The following is a 23,144-nucleotide window of genomic DNA, read 5'->3' on the forward strand; positions in this document are numbered from 1 at the left end:
CATCAATCTGAAGCAGTGCAGACAAGAATTTAATTGACGACATCTGAAAATAAATTGTTCTCTTGCACAGCATAAATTAGAGTGGGCTAATGACACCTGTTGATTCAGTGTTTCGATTCCGGAGATACGATTTGCAAATGTTTACAAGCTCTGTTCATGGAAAGAGATAAGGTCACTCCTTAGACAACAAAAACACAAACCAAAAAAAAGGAGAATGTTGGGGCTTATGTACGGCTGGCATACCTATAAACAGGTACCAGAGATTATTGGGCTCGATGGTCTCTTGGTCACCACGGCGACCTATCTTCCTGTGGCGGATGCTGTAGCCAGTGATGAAGCCGTTCTGGGAGTCTGCCTGAGGTGGCAACCAGTTCATTTTGATGCTCTGAAACACAGAAATAAAAGAATGTGTATTCCAACCTGCACAAGTACATAGTGTGTATTCCAACCTGAACAAGTACAGAGTTTTTACAAAGAATTACAAAATAATCACACAAGATCATCATAAAAGCAAGTAAAACGCTAAAAAGTGGACAAGCATTAAAAAAAAATAATCACACTCTAGTCAACAATAAACACACACTAAATAAAACTATCGGGTCCCTATGGTGACTGACTGGGACTATTATTTTAATTGACGCTGAATCAGATATTTGTTGAAAGTTTACATCACGTCATTACATCATTCAAACTGCACCATATCGGCACACTACAGTAATCCATCCATTTCCTGTACTCTCTTGTCTTATTAATGTTCATAGGGGGTGCAGAACCTATCCCACAAGCTATGGGCACAAGGGAACAACCCAGGCACACATACAATTTGGTAACTCCAATTCACATCAACATATTTTTGAACTGTGGGGGAAAACCAGAGAAAAGCCCACCACAACACAGGGAGAACATGCAAACGGCAGACACAGGGAGCCACGACATAGACTCAAACCCTAGTCCCAGGGAGGTAAGGCAACAGTACTAACCACTGTACCACTGTGCCACCCCCCACAGTAATTTACAGTAATTTCCACTTCAATGTGATCCTTCCATCTATCGTAATCACTTATCTAGTACAGAGTCACAGCAAACCTGGAGCCTGTCCTGGGAAGGGCTGGGAACTGGACTCTACGGCATGTCTTTACATTGCTGGAGGAAACCCATACAAACCAAGGAAAGCATTCCAAAGCCAGGAGTAATATTAAAACCTGCCAACCATGGCTGTGTAAGACCGCAGTACTAAACACTAATCCACAATGATATTCTCAGTCTATGGCTACCCATGTTTCCCAACCCGGCCCACGGGGACCCACAGTCGGCCCATGTTTTTGTTCCCTCCCAGCTCCCTGCCAGAGTTCACATTTTTGCTCCCTCCTGGGAGCTGGGAGGGAGCAAAAATGTGGACTGTCTGTGAGTCCTCAAGGGCCAGATTTGGAAACACTGCTTTAGAGAAAGTGTTCCGACTTGAACAACATATTTTGCAAATGGCTTTTTTTTTGGGATTAAAAAACTATTGTCCTTAGTTTTTCCTTTGTCTATACCTAATAATCAATTTTAAAACATGGGAAAATATTGAGCGAAACTCATGGCTTGTACCTTGTGGGACTGAACGTGACAAATTTTCTTTAAATCTTTTTAAATTGCTTTTTTTCCTATCTGAGCTGTGTCAGATCTGCTTTAAACTGAACATTAATGGGACACTTCACCAAAGTGAATGAAAATTGCAAAATATCAAAGTGGAATACAATTAGGATTTTGACAATTTTTGGTAAATTGACTCAGTAATAGCACATCTTAGGTAGTACAGTGTCACGGCAGGTGGTACTATGGCCTCCAGGAACTGGGGCTTAACTTCTGCTGGTTTTCTGTGTGTGGACATTTGTACATCCCCCCTGTGCTGTGTTTGCTTCCTCCTACCATCAAAAGACATGCAGTTAGGTTAACTGGTGTCTCCAAATTGGCCATAGTGTACAACTGTGAGCGTGCCCTGCGACGGACCCTGCGACGGACCGTTATCCACGCAAGGTGTCCCCTAGTCTTGTGCCTGATGCTGCCTGGGAAGAGTCCCCCCCCCCCCCCCCGCAATCTTATCCAGGATAAGCAGTTCGTAGATTGATGGATGGATGAATGGATGGATGACAGAGCCTTAATTTAAAATAACCATTTTGTACAACAGATCCACTCAGTGTGTAATTTTTAATGAACCTTTTATTTGCTTGGTATAATTCTGAATTGACTCCAAAGACGTGCGGTTAGGTGTGAGAGTGTGTGCATGTGTGAGCCCTGTGATGGACTGGAATCCCATCCGCAGTGCTCCTGTGCTTCCTGGGATTGGCTCTCCCTGACCCTGTATCGTATAAGTGCTTGGAAGATGGATGGATTCCCCCGTAAGTTATTTTCCCGAGTCATAACAGAATGGCCATCTAGGGCGTACCCCAGCCCGTGCCCTGGGATTCCCGGGACGCGCTCCAGGTTCTCTGCGACCCCGAGCAGCATAAGCAGCTGGAAGATGGATGAATGGATAAGGGACTGAGGTGACCGCTTATCCGAAGCCATTAACAAAGCAGTTTGATTCAGTCAAACTGTGGTGAAGCATTTTCGCTCTGTTGCTAAAGGCGGCCATCCACAGAAGACACGTATAATTAATACAACTGAAAAACGGGAGCCTGCCATCAAAAACCATTTTACGAAGCAAATGTCATTTGTATGAATATGTGAAGACATTTTAATTGCAAGTTACCTCCCCATGATGATTAATACTTGACATAGACTTTAGGATCATTTATACTTAAATTTCTAGGTTGACCTCTTTTTTAGGGCAATTTACTAAAGATGTCCTGTGCAAATATGGCAGGTTCTTAGGGGGAAATTTTGAGAATTTGACTGGCTAAGCTGTTAGCCTGACATTCAATAGAATCAATGATTCTTAATTAAGAATGTGTAACGGCAGATTTTCACCGAGCCAATGTGAGGGAATTAAATTAAAGGAGCTGATTTGCTTTAGGGAGAAATTGAATTAAATGAATTATTGTAGGAAGACTGTTGCCTGTGAATTGTCTTTAAGAGGGTTACCCAAATGTGGATGAAAGAAATACTGAAATTAAATTTATTTATTTTGACAAGAAATAATTATTTTGGGATATAACTACAGGTTCTGGACCTCTGCGCCCTGCATAGGACAAGCGGGTACAGAAAATGGATGGATGGATAGATGGATATTGTCACGCCCACACGGGTGGGACGGGACGGCAGCAACCAATGTCTTAGTAATCGCTCTGCTACTTAAGGTGGAAGTAACCTCTCTAGTATTGCGAAGTATTGTTGCCATGGTCTGGAACATTGCTGAGCGTTTATCTGTCTTGTGTCTTCCCCACCAGCCCTGCCTACAGTGTTCTGCCCTGCCTGCCTCGCCTGCCCTGTCCTGCACCCTCGACCTGGCTTCCTCGTTCGTCCCTACCCATCGTCGCCTCGTCCTGTCCCCACGTGTAGGACTGACTTCCCCGGCTACGGAACCTTTGCTTGTGACCCGACTTCTCTTTTGGATATCTCCTCTGGCTTTATTTGTTCCCGGTTGTGTAAATAAACCTGTCATCTCCCACATTTCGGGGTCCGTCTCCTCCCTGATCTCCGCTCATCACATATATCACTGATCAGACTGAGAAAAATGGAACAGAACTGGAATTTAATTACCGGAATTGACCCAAAAACAACAGATCCATTCCTAGCTTAAAGATTTTAGTTATTAAAATAACTGAAGAATATTTCTGTTTATGCTCCATTGACATAAACCTCTCCAGGTTTCATTTCTGGAAAGATAAATCCAATTTATCTTAGCAAAAAAAAAATAAAAAATCTAAGCAAGCGACAAGGACACAGAGAGGAACTGAAAAAGCAGCAGAAATTCCCTTTCATTCATTTTCCAGAGCTAAGATCACAGGGAGCCCAGTCACAGGGTATGAGCAATTTAGTGACACCAGTTCACCTAACTGCATGTTTTTTTTGACCAAACAAGAGTTCACAGTTGAAATTTGCATATGCAAACGCATATGAGGAGGCACACTCAAAGTCATATCCCTCCAGGTGTAAAGTTACAGCGTCACCCTAGGAGGGTATATTAGAAAAAGAATTATTGCAAGAATTTGGTCATTCTGAATACAGTGGTTTGCTAAGCATTGCAGCATTTGACTGCCTGCTGAGCATTGACCCTGATCTCCATATGCCTTTTATCTGCTCTCTCTCACTGTCTTAGAACACTGAGTGGCTGAAGTAGATCTGTAAAATCACAATTCCTGGACATTAATGTGATTTATTGGGCATATTTTGGCAGTAACACAAAGGTCAATACATTCAAAAGCAACCATTTCCCCTACATTTCATCCAGCTAAATAATGATTAATTACAACAATAGCTGCTGAAGCAGGCACGGAAATCCCACTGCCAGGCACAGACCCTAGGTGTGCCTAGAGAAGTATTAACAGCAAGCAGTATGGTAATGAGAAATGGATACTGTGGTGCATTCTGACGGGATACGTTTGATGATTCTTGTTGTGCAGAGTGACTTATAATTCGCAATTATATTTAGCAAATTACAAGTGTGTGGCTGTGAACTGCTCCAGAGTTATTTTGCAGTTCTGCTCATTGCTCAGAATAATGGCTAATGCAACAGATCCATCACAACCCACCACCCACCCCCGCCCCCACCCCCAGTCTTGTGCCTGACCATATACGCTCATTTGCATAAATAATTTCACCGGTGGTGCGACACTGATTTCCTGCTCCGAGAAGTGTGCCATTGACATCTGGTAGTCATGTTGTCATGGGTGACGGCTTATCTGTGTCTTCACGGGCAAAATTCATTTGAAATTTCATTTGCCGTTTGCTGCTTATGGGTCTAAACACAGACTATTAAACATAAACAATACCATATGAAACGAAATTGGAACCAGAAAAACACTGATAAAGGAAGCAGGTACGGTAACTCGATATGAAGGAGAAGTTACTTGATATAGCATCACTCACAAACCACATGTAACTTCCTGAACAAGGAGAGTCACTATCAACGCAGGAGGAGCTGGACTAGAAAAAGAGTATCTCCACCCGCAAGCCGGCAGGGTGCCCCGTCCTGAGCATTCAGTTTTATTTCCTGGTGTTTTAAGTTGATTTGTGTACAAGCCTGAAAAGCAACAGAAGTCTGTCTGCCTTTATAGCCTTGACAAAAAGCATCAATCACACTGAAACCAAGGCCAACTTCATTTAATGTTCAATAAATCCTGCTCCTGTGACCTGCAAGCAGAGGTGTGACATCATCACACAGATGGATGACCCTGTAGCTGTGGCCCCTCTGCCCTCTGGTCCTCCTCCCCGTGAGCAGGAGCGGTGTCGCCGCAAAGCTCCTGCACCTCACCATGGCCAGCTGCTCCGCTGCACGATCGCATGTGTCAGCAGAATAGTCTAGTTACTTCCTGGCGATTTCACCAGAGGCTGGGTCAGTGAGCTGTACTCAGTGACCCCTATGTAGTGCCCAGGTGTTCCGGTAGCATCCGATGCTCTGTTTAAATCTCCATTTTCCACATCGCTTATTCCACTACTGTCATTTCCTCAGGCAAGTAGAGGCAGCACTTTACTGTGGCGCTCGAGTCGGATCAATGCCCATGTATGCATCCCTCAGTCTGACTTAGAGGCTCCCAAGTAGGGTTACCATATTTGGTGAGATGAAAAAGAGGGCGTGTCCAGGGGTCAGAATATTAATGAGTTCAATGGCCAATCATGTAGCACTTAATGTGTTTTCCCTAACCATCCTGTAAAACGAAAATTCTCATCCGAGAAAACCCGGACTTATGGTAACCCAACAGTTAACTTTTGTTTTACAATCTACACACAACTGACACAATACACATGTATAAGTCTTTTTCGACAAAAGTTACAAAATGCTAAGCTAAAGTTAGTTAAACTTCAAGCAAAGGATTCAATTCACTGTTCACACGAAAACAAAAATAAAGTGTCAGCGTAACAATGGCTGCCGGAAGTTAACGTTAATGAGTGGCAGCCATATGTTGAAAATTGGTGCCTTTTGCTTCACTTGGTACTGCACTGTGACACAATTGAGTCATACTGTATGAATAAACCGCCAATTTTTGAAAAACTCTAGGCGGATTAAGGTCCAAAAAGAGGACAGAGAACCCTGGATGTATGGTATCCCTGCTCCCAAGGACCAAGGCCACCATTTAAGTGCAGTGGTCAAAAATCCTGTCAAATTTAGTTCTTCGTGATATTTTTAGTCCATCGCTACAAGCTAGCAACCACAGTCCCAAGTGGTAATGTGATCCGGGCTGCACATCTTACACAGGAATATAGTTATCCACGCGGGGGGGACTGATTAATCGGCTCAGCCACTTTGAGGCTGAATATCCTGCTTTTATAGTGCACTAATTCACATCACTCAGGGCTACAAGCAAAGCAATAGAGCAGAGCTGGACTTGTGACCTAAATGGCTGCATTTCAAAGGAAGACCATTTCCACTGTACCCCTGAGCACCACGCTTAACCCGAGTGGCCCCAGTAACATCTCCGGCTTTACAAATGAGCAGCCTGAAGGAGCTGGGCACACCTGGAGATGAGTACCCATGTTCCTCTCCTCATCTCCAGCAAAAACTTCGGGAATAGTTAAATACCACAGTGGTTTATCAGTGTGCAAATTCTCTTTGAGCACCTTACTGCTTGATGACTTATTCAGATTTTTCTATGCACACTCAATCTTTTACAATGCCTTTACTTGTTGATACAGCAGGATAGCTACTCACGAAGGATAGGCTAAGTTCACGTCCAGGGGTACAAGACCGATTCCCTGTCCGGGATTTTACCTGTGACCTTTAGGTCAGGAGTCCAGCTCGATAACCGCACCTTTCGCATATGTTTAATGACCGGCAGCCGCCTGGCAAGGGCTGCCATCCCATCTGCGGAGAGTAGCCTGTTAGCATGCAAATCAGCCAATTAAAATTCACACTGCACTCCCGCCCACATCCTGTGTCAGCCCTGATTTATCCGCTCCTCTCAGCATTGTTGAGATGCTCACTCACGCCAACATGTTCTGCCTACCTGAGATATGCTGTTTAAAATCTATATAAAGACGTGGTTTGTGTTGCACATGATTAGCCACCCTTATTAATACATAATGTGGGAAACTCTTTGAAACGTTTTGCTGTTTTCAACACAATCTTTCTTCATTCTAGTTTCTTTATAAGCGCCACTCCCTCCACTCTGCTGAAACACTCCAGCAAAGTTGACTGCTGTCTTTACTCACTACAGATAACATAGCACCATTCCACCTGCAGGAGGCAGCAATGTGAGGGCGTGGAACAGACCCCTGGATCAGATTAATTAATCCTGGCATTTTTTTGGAGGAGTGGATTAGCATTTAGCTGGATCTGTGCACATGGCTGGAGGTGTAACAAGCTGAGCTTAGCCAGAATCAAAAGGCAAAATAATCACGAATTACTGAATGTCCATAATCACCTCCGACATGTTGACAAACAATTTGTCTGAGGGACGTTTCGAAAACAGTTTGAATATGTAGATAGCAATGTAATTAAAAACAAAAACCCTTTTAAAAATGTTGTGGAAAGAAATCAAATGAGGCCATTACTTAAAACGTCGACACCAGTGAGACACTGAAAAATGAGATGTCCGTTTTTTTCTTGCCATCGCAATAACATTATGTATTATTATTTACTGCTATCTTTCTTAATTTATTTAAGTAACCTTGTGATCAGCCGGATACGTTTCGTCTAATATAAATAGTCTAATAGATCCCCTGCCTTTTTACGTGCCGCTGCTGTGAAAGTGAACAGTGATCTGAACACCCAAGGAGCCGATGTGGAAAGTCAATTTAATCAGAGAAAGCCCGCTGGTTTTCAGTGAAGTAACGAAGTGTTTGCTGCATGTTCCTGGTGCTCATGTTTCTCCCAGAGGTCCGACTCCATTTCTGAGTGACGCGGCAGTGCCTGTAGTAAACAGCCCTGTGCTGTCACCCCCCCTCACCCCCCTCCCCACTGTCATCCCACCCCTGCCTAGACGGCTATGCTGTTAGCATTCAATTATCTTTTATTTCACTCTGATTAGGCATGTTAGAAAGATCGCCAGGCGCTGCGCGGTCTGAGTTAAATGAAAGTGAAAATAAATAAATAACACTCTCTAAGAGACTGTGCAATGTTTGGACCTAATCTCATTCTGGGATATTGCCTTGGTGCACGCTCCAGTTTCACGCTGGAAATCTGACTTGCACTGGGCTGTGATCCCCTTCAACAGGCACAGCAGGTGCTGCCGTATGAAGACACGCCATATACAGGGTAACTTCCTATTTTCATTTTCCAAGCACTTAGCAGGACAGTGACTGAACTGCAAATGGAGCATGGACGCTCAATCTGTACAATCTTGCCACCAGACACTCAGTGCCAGGTCTATCTCAATTCCAAATTACAGTTGATAATTGAGCGATGACGGAGCCTCAGCCCCATTCTTGCACGATGAAACCACTCAGCACCTACATTACCCATAAGTCTTTGCATCGACATTTAAATACCAAAACCATAAAAATGGCCTCAACTTAAAAATGTAACTACCAGAGTCATTTTATATTTTCGTTATAAAACCCAATATGGTGTTCACTTAATGTGTAGCTGAAGAGTGAATCAGATACTCAATTAGGTAGCAAATCAAATCTTGTGAGGTGGGAATTTGTACCTAAAAGTAATTTTGTGAGGCATGTGAAGAGAATTTTATAAAAGAAATAGTGTAAACTTATGAGAGGTGACTATTAATTACTGATTGTCCCTGAAGATATTTGTCTGAAGCACTGATGACTTAAGTGTGCACCCTAATTGTCGCGGAAGTCGGCACTTGTGGAAAGGATTAGCATTCCAGCTTTCTATTTTAAGATTCAAGAGACATCACACTGCTGCCCCTACAGCGCTGCTGTTCCTGAGGAAGCTCCTCGGCTGACCTTGTTGGTCGATCAGTGTTTATGTTGTTGTGGTGGGCGATTTGTCCCCGGGGTGACACCGGTGCTGCTCATCTTGCCCTGTTGTTGTGGTTTGTTGCTGTTTTCTGTCCCTATTCTTGTTGAGAATGTCTTGCAGTTTTCTTTTCACTCTCTTTTTTTTTTTTTTTTTTTACAATTTGTAGGGACCGTGTAGCATGCCACCCCAACCTCCAGAAGCAGCTCATCACGCAGGCAGTGGGCAGCGGGCAGCGGGCAGCGGGCAGCTCCTTCCTGGCTCAGCTGTGGGAGCCCCTGTCATTGTCACTTAGTAAGCTCTACTGGTGTTGCTGCTACTGGGGGGGAATCGCATCATATAACAAGTACCGTACACAAGGGTTTTACTTTCCCTTACAAATCTCATGAAGCACATCCTCAATAACAGCCATGGGATGTTTTCACGTTGAATTTAATCCAAGTAATATCTTAATAAATGCAAACAAAGAATGACTGTTCAACGACAATTGCAAAAAGCTGACTGATTAAGACTTGGACAACTACGCAAAATATGTCATTATTATTGTTGTTATTTATTTATTTTATTTTATTTTATTTTGCAATACAGGCAGTCCCCAGGTTAAGTACACACGACTTACAGACAACTTGGGCTTATGAACGGACTGACAAAAAACCTATTTTGTTAAAAAATTGCATTGCATGGCTTCTGAGTTATATCGGCTTAAGGTGCACCACATTACCATATGTAGTTACTTTTATTAATACTTTATCATTATTATTCTTATGTATGATAATATTATTTTTCCGACTTACCTACAAATTCGACTTAAAGTCAAACTTAGGGTACGGATCTCGTTGGTAACCTGGGGACGGCCTGTAATGTTGAACGTCATCGCGCGTGCATGTGACACAGCCATGCTCGATGCGCCCCGAGGCTCCTTGTGCTGTAACACGTCAGTTTGTGACTGGTGAGATGCAGTTAATCTGCCAGCTCCATGCAAAATACGTCCCTCGCAGCAGCCCCCATTCCAGCCCAGCGCAGATGCCAGAACAGACAGCCCAGCTTGCTGCCGACAGAAACACTGGCTTGCTGGATCAGTCTAAAAGGCAGAGCTTTGGAATGAAGAGTAACTGGAACAGCTCCGGCCCAGCCAGTGATCAGACTGGAAACATGACAGCCCCAAACCAGGACTACCTCTCAGCAAGTAGATTCTGCTGAGCTGGAGCTCCAAGTCCTCTGCTAAGGAAGCCATTAAAATTCTTTCCTCGATCTGAATCGAAATCCAGTTTTTCCTGGACACTTTCTGGCCTAATGGCTCCCCTTTACCTGAACTGCCAATCACCACATAAGACCACACCGTGCCACATGCGGGACCCCACTCCGGCCGAGGGAAGAACAACAAACCGCAACCGCAACCGCAACCGCTTGAACATCTAGGAATCAGCAGAACATAAAAAAAAGACCTCTAAAAATAAATGCAACCCGGTGGGGGTGTTTATAAAGCTGAAAGCACTTCATACCATATAAATCAGCTTTCACACAAAAAGCCTTTTGCTACTTACTCTGGAGTTCACGACCTCTAAGGAGACATTTTGTGGAGCAGAGCTTGGCACTGTAGGGAAGGAAGAAGATAAGGATTAGATAGAGAGCCATACACACACATACATGCACACATACAGCTAGGACACACACAGAAACATGTCTGTGGGGGAGGGGGTCTCCTGATCCTCGTTGTCTCACAGTACATAAGTGTGGTTCCTTTCTCATCTGCCAGTAGATGTATCCAAACCCATCCAGCCCAGTTATAATCGTCCATGGCTCAAAGCCGTTTTTTTCTTTTTCTCTTTGTGTATCTATTTACACTTTTCTGTATGTGTCCTGCACACCGCTGTCACCCCCACTGGCCACTCCACCCGTGGTGAAAATGATCAAAAGTGTGATAGATGCAGTCACAGTCAAATATGTGTGAGTTGTGTCAGACGGGAACCGCTGGTCATCAACGAGTGTTTGACCAGACGGCTGTAAAAGACACGCTTTTCTACATCGGAGGATGAGACTGCACGTCACACATAAGCATATACTCCCCCCAACCCCACACACACACACACACACACACACACACACACCTACTAGGACCAGAGCACGTGCACAGTGTGCACTGACAGGCATCATTAACCAGCAATAACACTGTCCCACTGCAGGAGAAGGAAGACAATGGAAAGCACCCATGGTGTCATTTCTGATGATCGCCAATCAAACAGCAGGTAATTACACTGTAAAAGAAGCTTCTGGAGAACAGAGCAGGACCAGAATTGCTCTGGTTGATGGCATATTGAGCCTCCGGCATTATAACGCCCTGACAGAGACGGGCTGAAGTCTTTTGTTACACATAAATGGAGTAATATATGTGCATTCTGGAAGTCATTAGACTGCTCTGACTGATCATGAAACGGGTTTTGTTTTTAAGCAACGGAATTTCCATTATAGTCTAACAAATCATTTCCTGTTTCCAATAAAGGCACCGCCGCCTCATTACTTGCAGAAAGATGGTGCGACGTGAGCAGCAGGATTTATCTGCATGGGCTTCCTGACCAGCGAGGCGGACGGACGCCTCGGAGCATCCGATTAACGCCTCAGGGGCCAGATCTGACCTTCACACCATGCGTCTCCATGCAGGGATATGCGCTTGTTGCCGATTCTGGGACATGGATCCGCATACATTTCTGGGTTTCAGAAGCACAATCAGGTCTCTGGTGCTGGCTTGGTTTTCGGGGTTCTGAAGAATCGAGAACTGGTTGGTCCTGCCTGAGCTGCTACAGTGTGTAATGGGGGGAACCTGCTACCACAATCATGACTACATATTGCATTTATTTTGCATTTATCCATAGCTTCTCTTATGCATTTTAGGGCATAGAATGCATGAAATATACACAAAAAAGTATAACAAAAACATTACCTTGAGGCAGGTAATAACCTTTGGAATGCATTAGTAACAGAGTGCAGTGCTATCAAGGTTATTTAGCACATAATCCCACAGCTGTCAGTAAACACCAAGTGAATTCTAAGCAAAGCTCCTTCAGCAGTGTGGCTCGCGCGTGGAGAGGAAGTGGCCACCGGGGGCGCCAATCCTGAGTGGCGCGCCTACAGCTCACTGAATCACACGTGGAGAAGGAAGGGGGAGAAGTAGGAGAAAAAGCCCAGCAAGGATTGGTCATGTTCAGGGGGGGGAGTGTCGAAACTTTAGAAAATGTTCTTTGCGAATAGAATGCAGATGGAGACCTGGAACGACGGTGCAAATTCAATTCTGCCGGAGCCCTAATTATACCGTTAAATGGATCTGTTTCATTGAACCGGCAGATTTTTGCGCACGCACGCCGCACACGCAGCCCACGCGCCACTGCCGAGAAGGCTTCCCGTTCCCGGCTCACCCCCAAGCTGTCAGGCTCCGGAGACATTTCCACCTAAGCTGCGGTCGGCCGTTAGCACCGCTGAGCTATTTTCCTGTCATCGTTTTTTATTTATTTTTTTAATCCGCAACACATGTGTGGACTTTAAAATTCTTATATCGGGAAAAATTACACTAACAAAACACGCCACGTAATCACAAATTGGCTTATCAGTGCGTTTAACCTAGAGAGTCCTGGCGAATCTCCTTTCATCACGTCCTTCCTGTCTTAATCCACATGGATGACTTCAAAGCCCATTACTTGAATGTGCTTTCATCATCTAGGTAATGATGAGTGTTGGGGACATCACACACTCCATAAACAAAACATCCCACATAAAGACCTCAAAAGGTGCAAAATTACAGCACCAGCCAGGCTGAATGTAAGAATAACAGTCACACATGGAATGCAAACAACGATAATTGCAATTTTGTATAATTGCAACACAGTTAAAATGGCTTATTCACCATTTCTACATTTGTTAAGTTTCCATTTTGCATACCCCATCCACGAGAGATTGTTACTTGGGACTTTCATATCAACTCTGATAAAGTTTTTAGTAATTTGTAAACACATTCTTAACAAACAATAATGCATTCATAAAGCATTATAAACATGGCTATACATATTTATCAATAACACATTATATCCATGTTCATTATGCATTATGAATGTCTTATGAATTGCTCATCTATAATGCACCATAGTTACTTTTATAATGCATCATGATGGTCAGTATAAGCATTAAAGATGCTTTGTACTGCATTATGAAGGTGTCTGTAGTGTATTATAGATGAGGTAAGGCAGTCATAATGCATAATAAACATGGCTATAATGTGTAAAGCCTTTTTATAAATATTTGTACCATGTTTATAATGCATTATGAAGGTGTTTATAATTTACTAAAAACATGGCTTTAAGTAAAGTGTTAACTTTAAACGCTAACGTTTATACCCATTAAGCTGCACCTACTTCGTCGACTGAAACCCCCTGTTTGCTGCTCTTCGCATTGACCGGCCCTGAATCAGAATGAACGCTGTAATAGCTGACACTTCTTAGTCTCTGCGCAGTAGCCAGCCCCTTCCCTGCTGCTTGCTGAGTGAAAGCTGTATGGTAACACGCTGTCGCCTTTCATGCCTCTGCTCTCATACAGCAATATGAACATGCCTCACTGATGCTCCTCTGTCTGTTAGTATGAGGTATATTGTGACTATTTACTGTACATCTTTAATATCTGCCATATCCCCCCTCCACCTTTTATGGTTTAATTCAATAAGCTTTATTATAATAATATATACCTGCAGAAAACTTTGATTGGGGTGGCCATCAGCTCATGGAAGTTTTACTTACAGAGAAATGTTCTGAGGGCAGAAGGAAAAATGATTGGTTCAACAAGATAACCAATCGGATTGTAGAGGAGATGGGTCAAACCAATCAGATGTCTTGTTCCCACCTACCTAGTTGCTTGGCCCCGCCTCCTCTACAATCTGATTGGTGAGCCAATCATTTTTCCATCTGCCCTCAGAACGTTTTTGTGTACATAAAACTCCCGCAAGCAGTTCCACTTATGGGGGTGGCCGTGCCACAATGGGTCTCTTCTACGGTTCCACTTAGAAATTTGAATTTCTAAATAAATAATCAATAATAAATAATTTCTAAATAATCCATATTTCCACTCTATTATACTGGCATGGGATGAAAACTGGGGTGTCTATGCATTGAGACCGCCTAGTTCTACCCCTGGTATGACAAAATCAATTGTGCAATCACAGAAATCTATATCATAAATCATGAATAACATCCACTACATTTAAAGCACAAAGAAATTTTCAGATTTATTGTTCACTAAAGTTCTATTAAGCTGCACTACTTTTCTAGTCTTGTAGTATGGTAACTTGCACTGACCAGCTGGATAAACAGCCTTTTGGTCTTGACCAGTGCATGAATTTCAGACAGAACTATTCCCTGGAAACAAGGAATGTTGGCCACATGCGCATGTCTAGCTGAAAGGACACTGCTTTCCTAAATACCGTGACGAGTGCCACACGTGTACCCTAAATGCTGTGCTCCTGTACTTTTCACTAATTGTTAGTGCTTCGGATGCGATATAAATAAAAGCATAAATTAGTGAGTCTCAGAGGAGCAGGTTCATCCGGTCATGAGAGAGAGCGAGTGAGAGAGAGAGAGAGAGCCAGCCGCACGTGGAGCCGTGCCCTTTATTACCTCGGAGCGGGCCACTGAGGGAAAAGTCACTCTTATACAGTTTCGTTACTGAGCACGAGAGCCTTAATGAGGCAGGGCGCTGGAAGAGCACCCCCAAGCTATGCTCCGATACAATATGGCCTCTTCTTATAGAAGTTGAGGCAGATTGGCGTTCCAAGGTCTGCTCATCTATAGCCAACGCTGAGACTAATGTTGGAGGACAACCCAGGGAGATAGCCTCTTCCCCAAGTAGCACAGAACCCATAGGGGGCACTGGAGAGCAGAGACACAGGACAAAGTCAGCTCACTGTGGACAATCCAATACAAACGCTGATCTTTATTGGCCGTCGGTTAAAATTAGTCTAGTCCTCCAATTGCTGATTTTCCGATCCCTGGATTTTCAGGCTGTGAGCTTGCCAGAACTATGCACGATAAAGATTTACATTTAAATACAAAGTATAGGTGTGCAGAGCAGCAGCAAATTAATTTTTGAAGAACTAGGGGATCACTGTTGTCTGTTGTCCAAAAAAATGATACAGTAAAATAGGCAAATCTCTAAATTACTGAATGGAGCAGTGAAAGTAAATTCAACAATAGTGCATAAGCAGCACTGCAAAAAAATTAAAGCAAATCTGATATATTTAACATTATGTTAATTACATATTTAACAAAAATCTAACTATGAGCCTTAATGGGGGTCTTACATTTCATAGCTTTTGAATGGAGTCAAATATAAAAGTCGATGAGAACATGCATTTAATTACATTACTAAGAAGAAAAAAACATTCAACGGCAACCTAACAGCGATCGAGCCTCACAATTAAAATAGAATGAAAACTAGAAAGAAGAGATTAGAGACAGAGAAAAACAAGTGTTAAAGAAAAATAAAACATAACAGTACTTTTTGGTAAACAGTGACTTAGAGGAGAAGGCTTTGAGCCAGTCATTTGAATTAGCTTTAATTTAAAAAGAAAAGACATTGTGTAATATTAGGATTTTAATTTTCCGTTGGAATGTGTTTAACATTCTTCTGTTCATTTATTTCTAAGGCATGTGTTCAACCTTTAAATGTAACCGTGACCAAGTCTGTCTGCCTATTTAAATATCAAAATGTTCTAAATACATTAGATGCCTTATAAACACAATTGCAGCTCCAAGTACTCCTGCCCTTATTAGGACCCGGGTGCCAGTAGAAAGCAGTGGGTGAACTTGGCTGGAAGTGGAGATGAGGGTAAAAAACAGTGTGAGCAGGAGTATAAATAAGGGACTTTGTAAGCGCAGTCACACTCAGGCCTCCGTTAACTCAATGAGCATTAACCTGCAACCCAATGAGCATTTCTTCGAGAGCGTTTGTCCACAGCCCCCTATTCTCACAAGGAAGCCACAGAGAAATTACTAAGTAATTCTATTAAGCAATTACTGAACTGAAATTTCTGCATCTCAAAATGAACCAGAGCTCTTCCTGAATCAAACTGACATTGAAAATACTAGTAGCTAAAATATCATGAAACAGCCACCAGGAAGGCCAACTGAAAGCCCACAGACATAATTCAAGCTGTAAATGAGAAAGAATGTCCTACAAATTTGTTAGCAAGCCAAGTTTGGAAAATAAAGGAAAAATACCATGTTGCTTAAAAGAACACGTTCTATTTAAAGTGATTCCTTTTACAAACACACCTGGTACAAAATATCCAAATTAAAGAATGTTAGAAGTGGCTGTTGTCTCTCCAAACTCAGCAAATTATTATTATTTTAAATAAATAGGACACAGTGTTATACCCACGTGGAGATTTTGTATAATATTTTATATATGTAGTGTGTTTAGTATAAGTGGATTGTATATTGTAATTAAAATGTATTACAATTTGGGGGCTATACTGTACAGGCATTTAGCTGGGCAGTGAGGACAGGACAGCCATGGACGTACAGGGAAACGATTACTAGGTAATTATGAGGTTAGCAGTTATTTTAAAGATTTCTACTGCATAAATTACTGAAGCTTTTTATGTCCTGCATAAAAGAAATGCCACATTATATAGCAGAAAGACTTCAGACGATGTACGTATTGTAGAATATTAACAAGTAAGTGGAGAAATTAAACCAGGGGAATGGAATGAAATAAAAACCAGGGTGAACAAGACCCTCTGGGGAATGAGTGTGAGACATCAAGGTATGAGTTCTCCAAAAAATAATCCAGGTGCTCTGAAAGTAATTTGCTTTGGTGCTGGCTCTGTTTCAATTGTACACAGTCTTGGTAGCGAATGGGAAAATGGGAATCTGCTAGGGTCAGGAATTAATCACTGGGTATTATTAAACAGTTTGTTGCACCACAATGAAAACATATACATCACTTAGGAGCAAATTTAGCCAGATAAAAGTTTTACATGACAGCACAGTCAAAGAACTGATCTGTTACCTGTTTGAAATCATCATCAGAGACAAACCAGTGACGACACCGCTGAGGTAATTAACTTTGCTGCAGCACACGGCCGCTGCATTTTACGTACTTTATAAAGGGCAGTGGGGTAAAATGTCATACGTGAACTTCAGCAGATGGCTATGGAATTTACAGATACACCCTGAGATACCTGCCGCGTGAGACAGAACGGCAGAGACAGAATTACAGATGATGTCAGCTTTTTGAATCCTGCTTACTGGATCTTTTTTAGGGGTCTGAACTGACATGCAAACATAAATGGACCAGCTTCAGGCATATACAGAGAATGTGAAGAAAACCTGAAGCCATTGTTGGAGTCGAACTCCGCCGGGTCCGTTGATGAGAAGAGATTCACAGCACAGTCGAGGAGTAGTTGCAAGTCACCAGTTTATTATCTATTCAGATTATAATCCGGGAGCGACCATCTGACATACATTCAGCATGTGCAGAAAGAAGCTCAATCCATAAGTCTCGGGTCTGTCCCTTTATAGGCCTTCTGGGGTGTCACCCCCCGTCTCAGTAATTTTCCCTTCGCATGACTACAACACATCTTGACATTCACCCTAGTTAGCCAGTGAGTACATGTTCCTAATTAATCAGTAAGTACGTGTTTCCTTTTTTTGTTAAGCATAAGCAAAAATAAGTATCCGTTCTATGGTGGGTTCCTGTTTTCCTCGTGTCTCGTGCCAGGTGGTCCTGACCTGCTGGCGTACCGTCAGTTCCCAATTTCTCCAAACTGGGTGGGGTGAGATCACCCCGTCCTACCGGGCTAGTATCGGTTCCCAAATCTGCTGTCTACATTATGTTAGACATATTATTAGAATTAGTAAGTAAATTATGATATGATTAACCCCTCACCATACATATGCTGTCTTATTCCTCGTTTTAGGTGAGTTTAGCTGACATTTTTAGAATGGAATGAAACCGTGATTATAATATAAATGGACAATGAGGAAGCAGCAGTAGATTTACAAAAGAAATAAATAAATAAAAACCCATTTTATACTATTGGAAAATTGCACTTAATGACTTTAATGACAATGAGGTGTGAAAATCAAGCAGGGGTGGGGAAGTGTGAAAGGCAATGCACGTAACAAATGCAGAACTCATGCTCTGCAAAGAATTAAATGTGACAAACAGGAGCCAGAGTGCTACTCTGCACCTTAAGGAGTTCTTACAGGTGCCATCAAAGGTATGAAATATCTCCAGTCCTTGGGGAGGTACCTACTTTCTAAGATTCAACATGTCCCGAGTCAACCTGTCTGTGGTGCTAAACTTTTGAGACACAATGGAAGCCAACCAGAATCCGGAACCAGAAAGATATATGGCAAGCTGTCTTGCCTTGTTTCTTCTGACACAGGCTAATGGTAGCTCTTCAAAGCTCTTCAAAGTTCTGAACCAGTGAGACTCAAAGGAAGATGTCCATAGTTTTAAACCAAGAAAAAACAAGGAAAACTATTCATAGGTCTTATTGCATAGTTCTTATTCATATTTATTGCAGAAGTAGCAGAAGCCATCTAAGATCCTAAAACAGAAAGCCACAGCACTGACAGGCAGTGGAATGGAGAGTAGACTGTCTGTCTGTGAACCAAGTTGACCTCAGAACATACTGAGTAGTGCTTCTGCAGTAACCTGGCACCACTGATAACTGGGTGAACTCCTAAAAGCAATATATTCCACTACATTAAGATCTCTGACATCAAATGATGGTCGAGGGTCGAATTCATCCTTCTCTGCTCGACACAACTTGGATATTAGATGAAACTCTCATCACACTCTGATATCAGTCTGTGCCCCCGTAACTATAATTATGCCGTACACCATCCTCATTCCAGCTTCATTCGTTTATTCCTTATAACTATTGCATGGATATATGGCTATTCCAGGTGTGTTGAGCTGAAAGAGTGACTAATTACACAATCATTCACGGGAAACTTGTGTAACAGAAGCATTCCAGATTTTTTAACCAGAATACTCATGTTCTCACCAGCTTTAATTGAAAAACAATATGCTGAGAAGGTATTGTTCATCACTCGCCAGTTCAACAGTGTCCCATTAAGCTGTGCTGGGGAATGGGGAAGCCGTGGCGACTCACCATCAGACATCGTGGTCACCATCAGATCCCCGGCTGACTCTCCCAGGCCGTGAAGGTTGTAGGCCAGGATGCGGATCACGTACTCCGTAAACTTTCTCAGGCCGTCGATCCGGTAGTTACGGCCGGCCACCTCCGCGCTCTGAAACCAAACGCTTCTATTATTTCATTTTTTACAGATAGCAACATAAAGCAAAACAACTTTCATAGCTTTATTTATGTAGCATATTTTATCTATAAGCCAGTCAAGAGAAAAAAAATGTTCAAATCCTTGCTTTTTTTTTTTACATTTGTAAAAATATAACTATATATTATATAATTATTCATAACTACACGTTAATCAGAATTTTACTATGAAATCTACAAACTATATAACCAGAAATTCAGTTATTCATAACTAAACAATAAGACTAAAAACTTAACCATGTCTAGTAGTTGTAATTGTTATAGTGGTAATAGTAGTGGTGATAGAATTTTAGACAATTTTACATATGGGAGATTATTTATTAATATGTTTCATCATTACTTAAATTTGAATTATTTAATTCAATTTCAGTTTACTTCTTCTGAAAAAAGCACAGATCATTATAGGATCCTAACACAATTGTTTTGATTATTTTATCGCTCTACTGCACAGCATTTACTGTAGCTAAAAATAAGTCTTTAACACACTGTTTGAGTTTTTCTTTTCTGCCCAGGTCATAGGTCATCCCTTCTGATAGCAAAAACATATGTTATTAATGTTAATTTTCTCTGAATATTCCATGTTATAACTTGGCAAGAATACAGAATACCATCAAAGACAAGTGCAAAATATCTTTGAAATTATTTTTGTCTTAACTTTTTAAAGAAAAACCTAGCTGAGAATGTACTCCGGAACATCTTAGCACAATAACAACCTGTAAGATAAGTTGTAACCTATCTGGCAACCTTAATGTTAAAAAAGTTAATGTTGTCAACTCCTGGGAGACCTTCTGACGTCAAATTTTACTTAATTGTTTATACGTACTCCATGTTCGCTACTTATCAGCAGTCCTACCATACTATATGTGTTACGCCAGGCAGGACAAAGCACATACAAGCAGACATAGAGGCAGCATCAAGAGGGGTTTTATTTAAAGTCAAAGCCAAACAGAATGGAACTGAGTCAGAAACCAAACGGAACCGCGAGGGGTTCAAACAGGAGGACGAAACTGGGGAAAGATTCAGGAAAGCAGAACGAGAGACGTCATAACATTGTGACTATAACATAAGTGACAGGACTGGGAAACACCTTTAAACCAGGAATAACAAAGGAGAAAAAGAGAGGCAGCTGGAGTGAATCACACAAGGGCAGGAATGAGAAGTACGAAGAATGATGAACAGACGCAGCTCCATAAGGCCAAACTGGGGAGAAAACGGGGGGGCAGAGGCAAGGCGCGACAGTATGGTCTCATGCAGTCACACAATGATGCCGCTTGTATTCTTACCACTAACTATCTATTGTTAATAGAATCAGCCTTTGAAATTCTCCTCAATACCATTCTGGGATGGCCTATTTATTTATTTTGTTTTGCATTCTTCTTGAGCCTTTGTTTGTATGTTAAGGGTTATATAACTGCACTTCGAGTTATCACAAAAGAAACCCAACAGGTTCTCAACAGAACCTGTGGTACTTATGTTCTGCTTGTAAATGGATGAAAAAAAGGCCGTAAAGAAGGAATTCAGACACGGTATGTTGATGTGAGACTGCAACAGCTTTTTAAGTGCTTTGCTCAAGGGTGCAGCAGTTGGACTCGACGTAAGAGCAAATCCTGTTCCTTTTGCTCACATTTATTACCTAAGCCAGCACCGGCTGTCTTAGTACAGCGTTAGAGGTGCAGTTCGGTAATGGAGGTATGTGTACAAAGCCTGTTTTTGCATGAGCAACACCCAGGTGCCCTAATAAAAGCCCGTGTTTTCAGCTCTGACATGAAAAACATTCTGATTTATCGAACCGAACATCCCAGAGGTCTCACTAGCCCCAGCTTTTCTCTGTGCCCTGAACATTGACCGATCATGTTGCAAAATCTATTGGTAACTCCTCTTCAGATTACAATATTGATTACTTTATCATGTAATGCTTTCAACATCCTGTATCTATTCAAGGGCTAATGCAAGCAGCTAAATTGAGCTGGTCTGTGAATGCTGCAGAGATAACGCAATTACATGACATTTCTGTAAAGAAGCAGGGTGTTTGGGATAATCCTGAAGTGTACGATTTTTTTAAGGCACCCTTTGTAACAGTATATTCACTCGTTTAAAATGGAATCTTTTCCTAGTTATTATCTAAACTGTACAGCAGTGGCTAAAATGACTAAAGTTAAATCTTGAACAAAACCATATAATTTTGCCAATAAGTAAACAGGGCATCATGTGGTCTTCCTATCATGTCTTATTTGCGATTTATTTGCAGTGCCCCAAATTCTCAAAGAAAAACATTAGTCTGCGCTTGCTGTAATCTGTGTATGTTGCTTTGGATGAAAGGACAAGCACACAGCAGTGAAACAACCACGGTCTCGACTGACCTGCTCCTTGCCTGTGCCAGTCTCGGTCCAGAAAACCTTGTAGCCAAGCACTGGGCTCTCAGTGAACGTTGGGGCTTCCCAAGAGGCCTGGGCGGAGGTGGCGGACACGGCCTCAGCCCAGGGATTCTCCACAGGCCCTGGAACCTGTGCTGTAGGTCAGAATTACTGGTGTCACATTATCAGAAGATCCTGGACAGATCTAAGGTCCTGTTTGAAACTAGACTGTACATACATCCAGTATGAAAAGAAAGAAATACTGTATCAGTATACTGATACAGTAGGAAGTTGACATATTCTTAGTACTACAGATGCTGTGTGCAGGCATATAAGGCATGTAATCACTTACAGCACTTAGCATATTATGGATGTTGAATGAAAGGGAAGCATACTTAGAAAAAGTAGGCACAGTATGGAAGTCACCTTGTCAACTTAGCGGCTTTCACTCGGACATAATCAGTGAGGTATAGATTAAACACATAAAGAGTGGCTATATTAGCACTTTATATCTTGCACGTCCCACTTAAGAATAAGGAAATGTAAATCAGACAGACGGGGACCATACGTTTCTCTAATGACACTGCTGTGTAGCTGCATTTCTGAAAACCTGTGGGATCCATATTTAATTCACTTTAATTACCTTTCTGGATGGAAGTATAACATATAAAAGCCAGATATAAAACCATATTCCTTTATCCATATCCTGTCCGCCATTATAAAATTTTACATCAGGCATCAAGAGTAACAGAAATGTCTTTCTTGGCACTGTTATAGCAAAGAGAATTAATGTTCTGTACTTAAAGCAAAATGACACAAACCACAAAAAAATTTTCTTCGATATATGCAATATATATGCAATATATACAAATGCATTTCTTTGCCTATCATTCATAGTTTTTATGTCTTACTCCCAGACATTGGGCTTCATAATTATTGTGCAGGCATAACACACTGAAGCTAAATGTTAGCGGACAGATGTTAGCAGACAGAAAGCCCAGAAGATAAAGCAACCTGCCAAATCCCCAAGAAATCCAGGTTTGCTGGAGGCACTCAGGCTTGCTTCAGGGCGCCGACAGCTGATTCCGACAAGACTCTCATCTCATCCGTGCCACAAAAAAAATTACCGTAACTAGTCATAGGTTCTAAGGTAAAGGCTTATTTGCATGTGGGCAGAGGAGCTGATAGGCCACTTGGCTGTAAGCGAAGAGATGACATCCTGCCTTTAAACAGTCGAGTGACTTTAAAAGGCCGATGTGCTCAGTGTGTTTCCTTACCCAGCAATGACTGGCTGAAAACTGACTGTGAGGGTGTTTCTGAAATGCACTAGAACACTTGCAGCATTATGGATCATGTTGCATTAGACGGTGTTTGTTTTGTCATTGGTGGTGCTAAGAACCTTTCCGTCCGCGTCGTGTCTATAGTACAGAATAAACTTGTC

The 23,144-nt window shown here is 42.1% G+C and overlaps 1 protein-coding gene across 3 annotated transcripts in view; it reads right to left on the reverse strand.

Annotated features, from left to right (window-relative positions):
* The window catches only part of dcc (DCC netrin 1 receptor), a 181,550-nt gene that overhangs the window by 41,708 nt on the left and 116,698 nt on the right, over positions 1 to 23,144 (reverse strand). For all 3 annotated transcript variants that reach the window (XM_023803312.2, XM_023803310.2, XM_023803309.2), the window contains exons 10-13: positions 21,710 to 21,858; positions 19,167 to 19,305; positions 10,549 to 10,598; positions 244 to 385 (exon numbers count right to left, since the gene is read on the reverse strand). In XM_023803312.2, the coding sequence (XP_023659080.2) occupies positions 244 to 385; positions 10,549 to 10,598; positions 19,167 to 19,305; positions 21,710 to 21,858 (480 nt within the window). The remainder of the gene's footprint in view (positions 1 to 243; positions 386 to 10,548; positions 10,599 to 19,166; positions 19,306 to 21,709; positions 21,859 to 23,144) is intronic.

This window comes from Paramormyrops kingsleyae, chromosome 2 (genome assembly GCF_048594095.1).
Source record: "Paramormyrops kingsleyae isolate MSU_618 chromosome 2, PKINGS_0.4, whole genome shotgun sequence".
In the NCBI taxonomy this organism is placed as follows: Eukaryota; Metazoa; Chordata; class Actinopteri; order Osteoglossiformes; family Mormyridae; genus Paramormyrops; species Paramormyrops kingsleyae.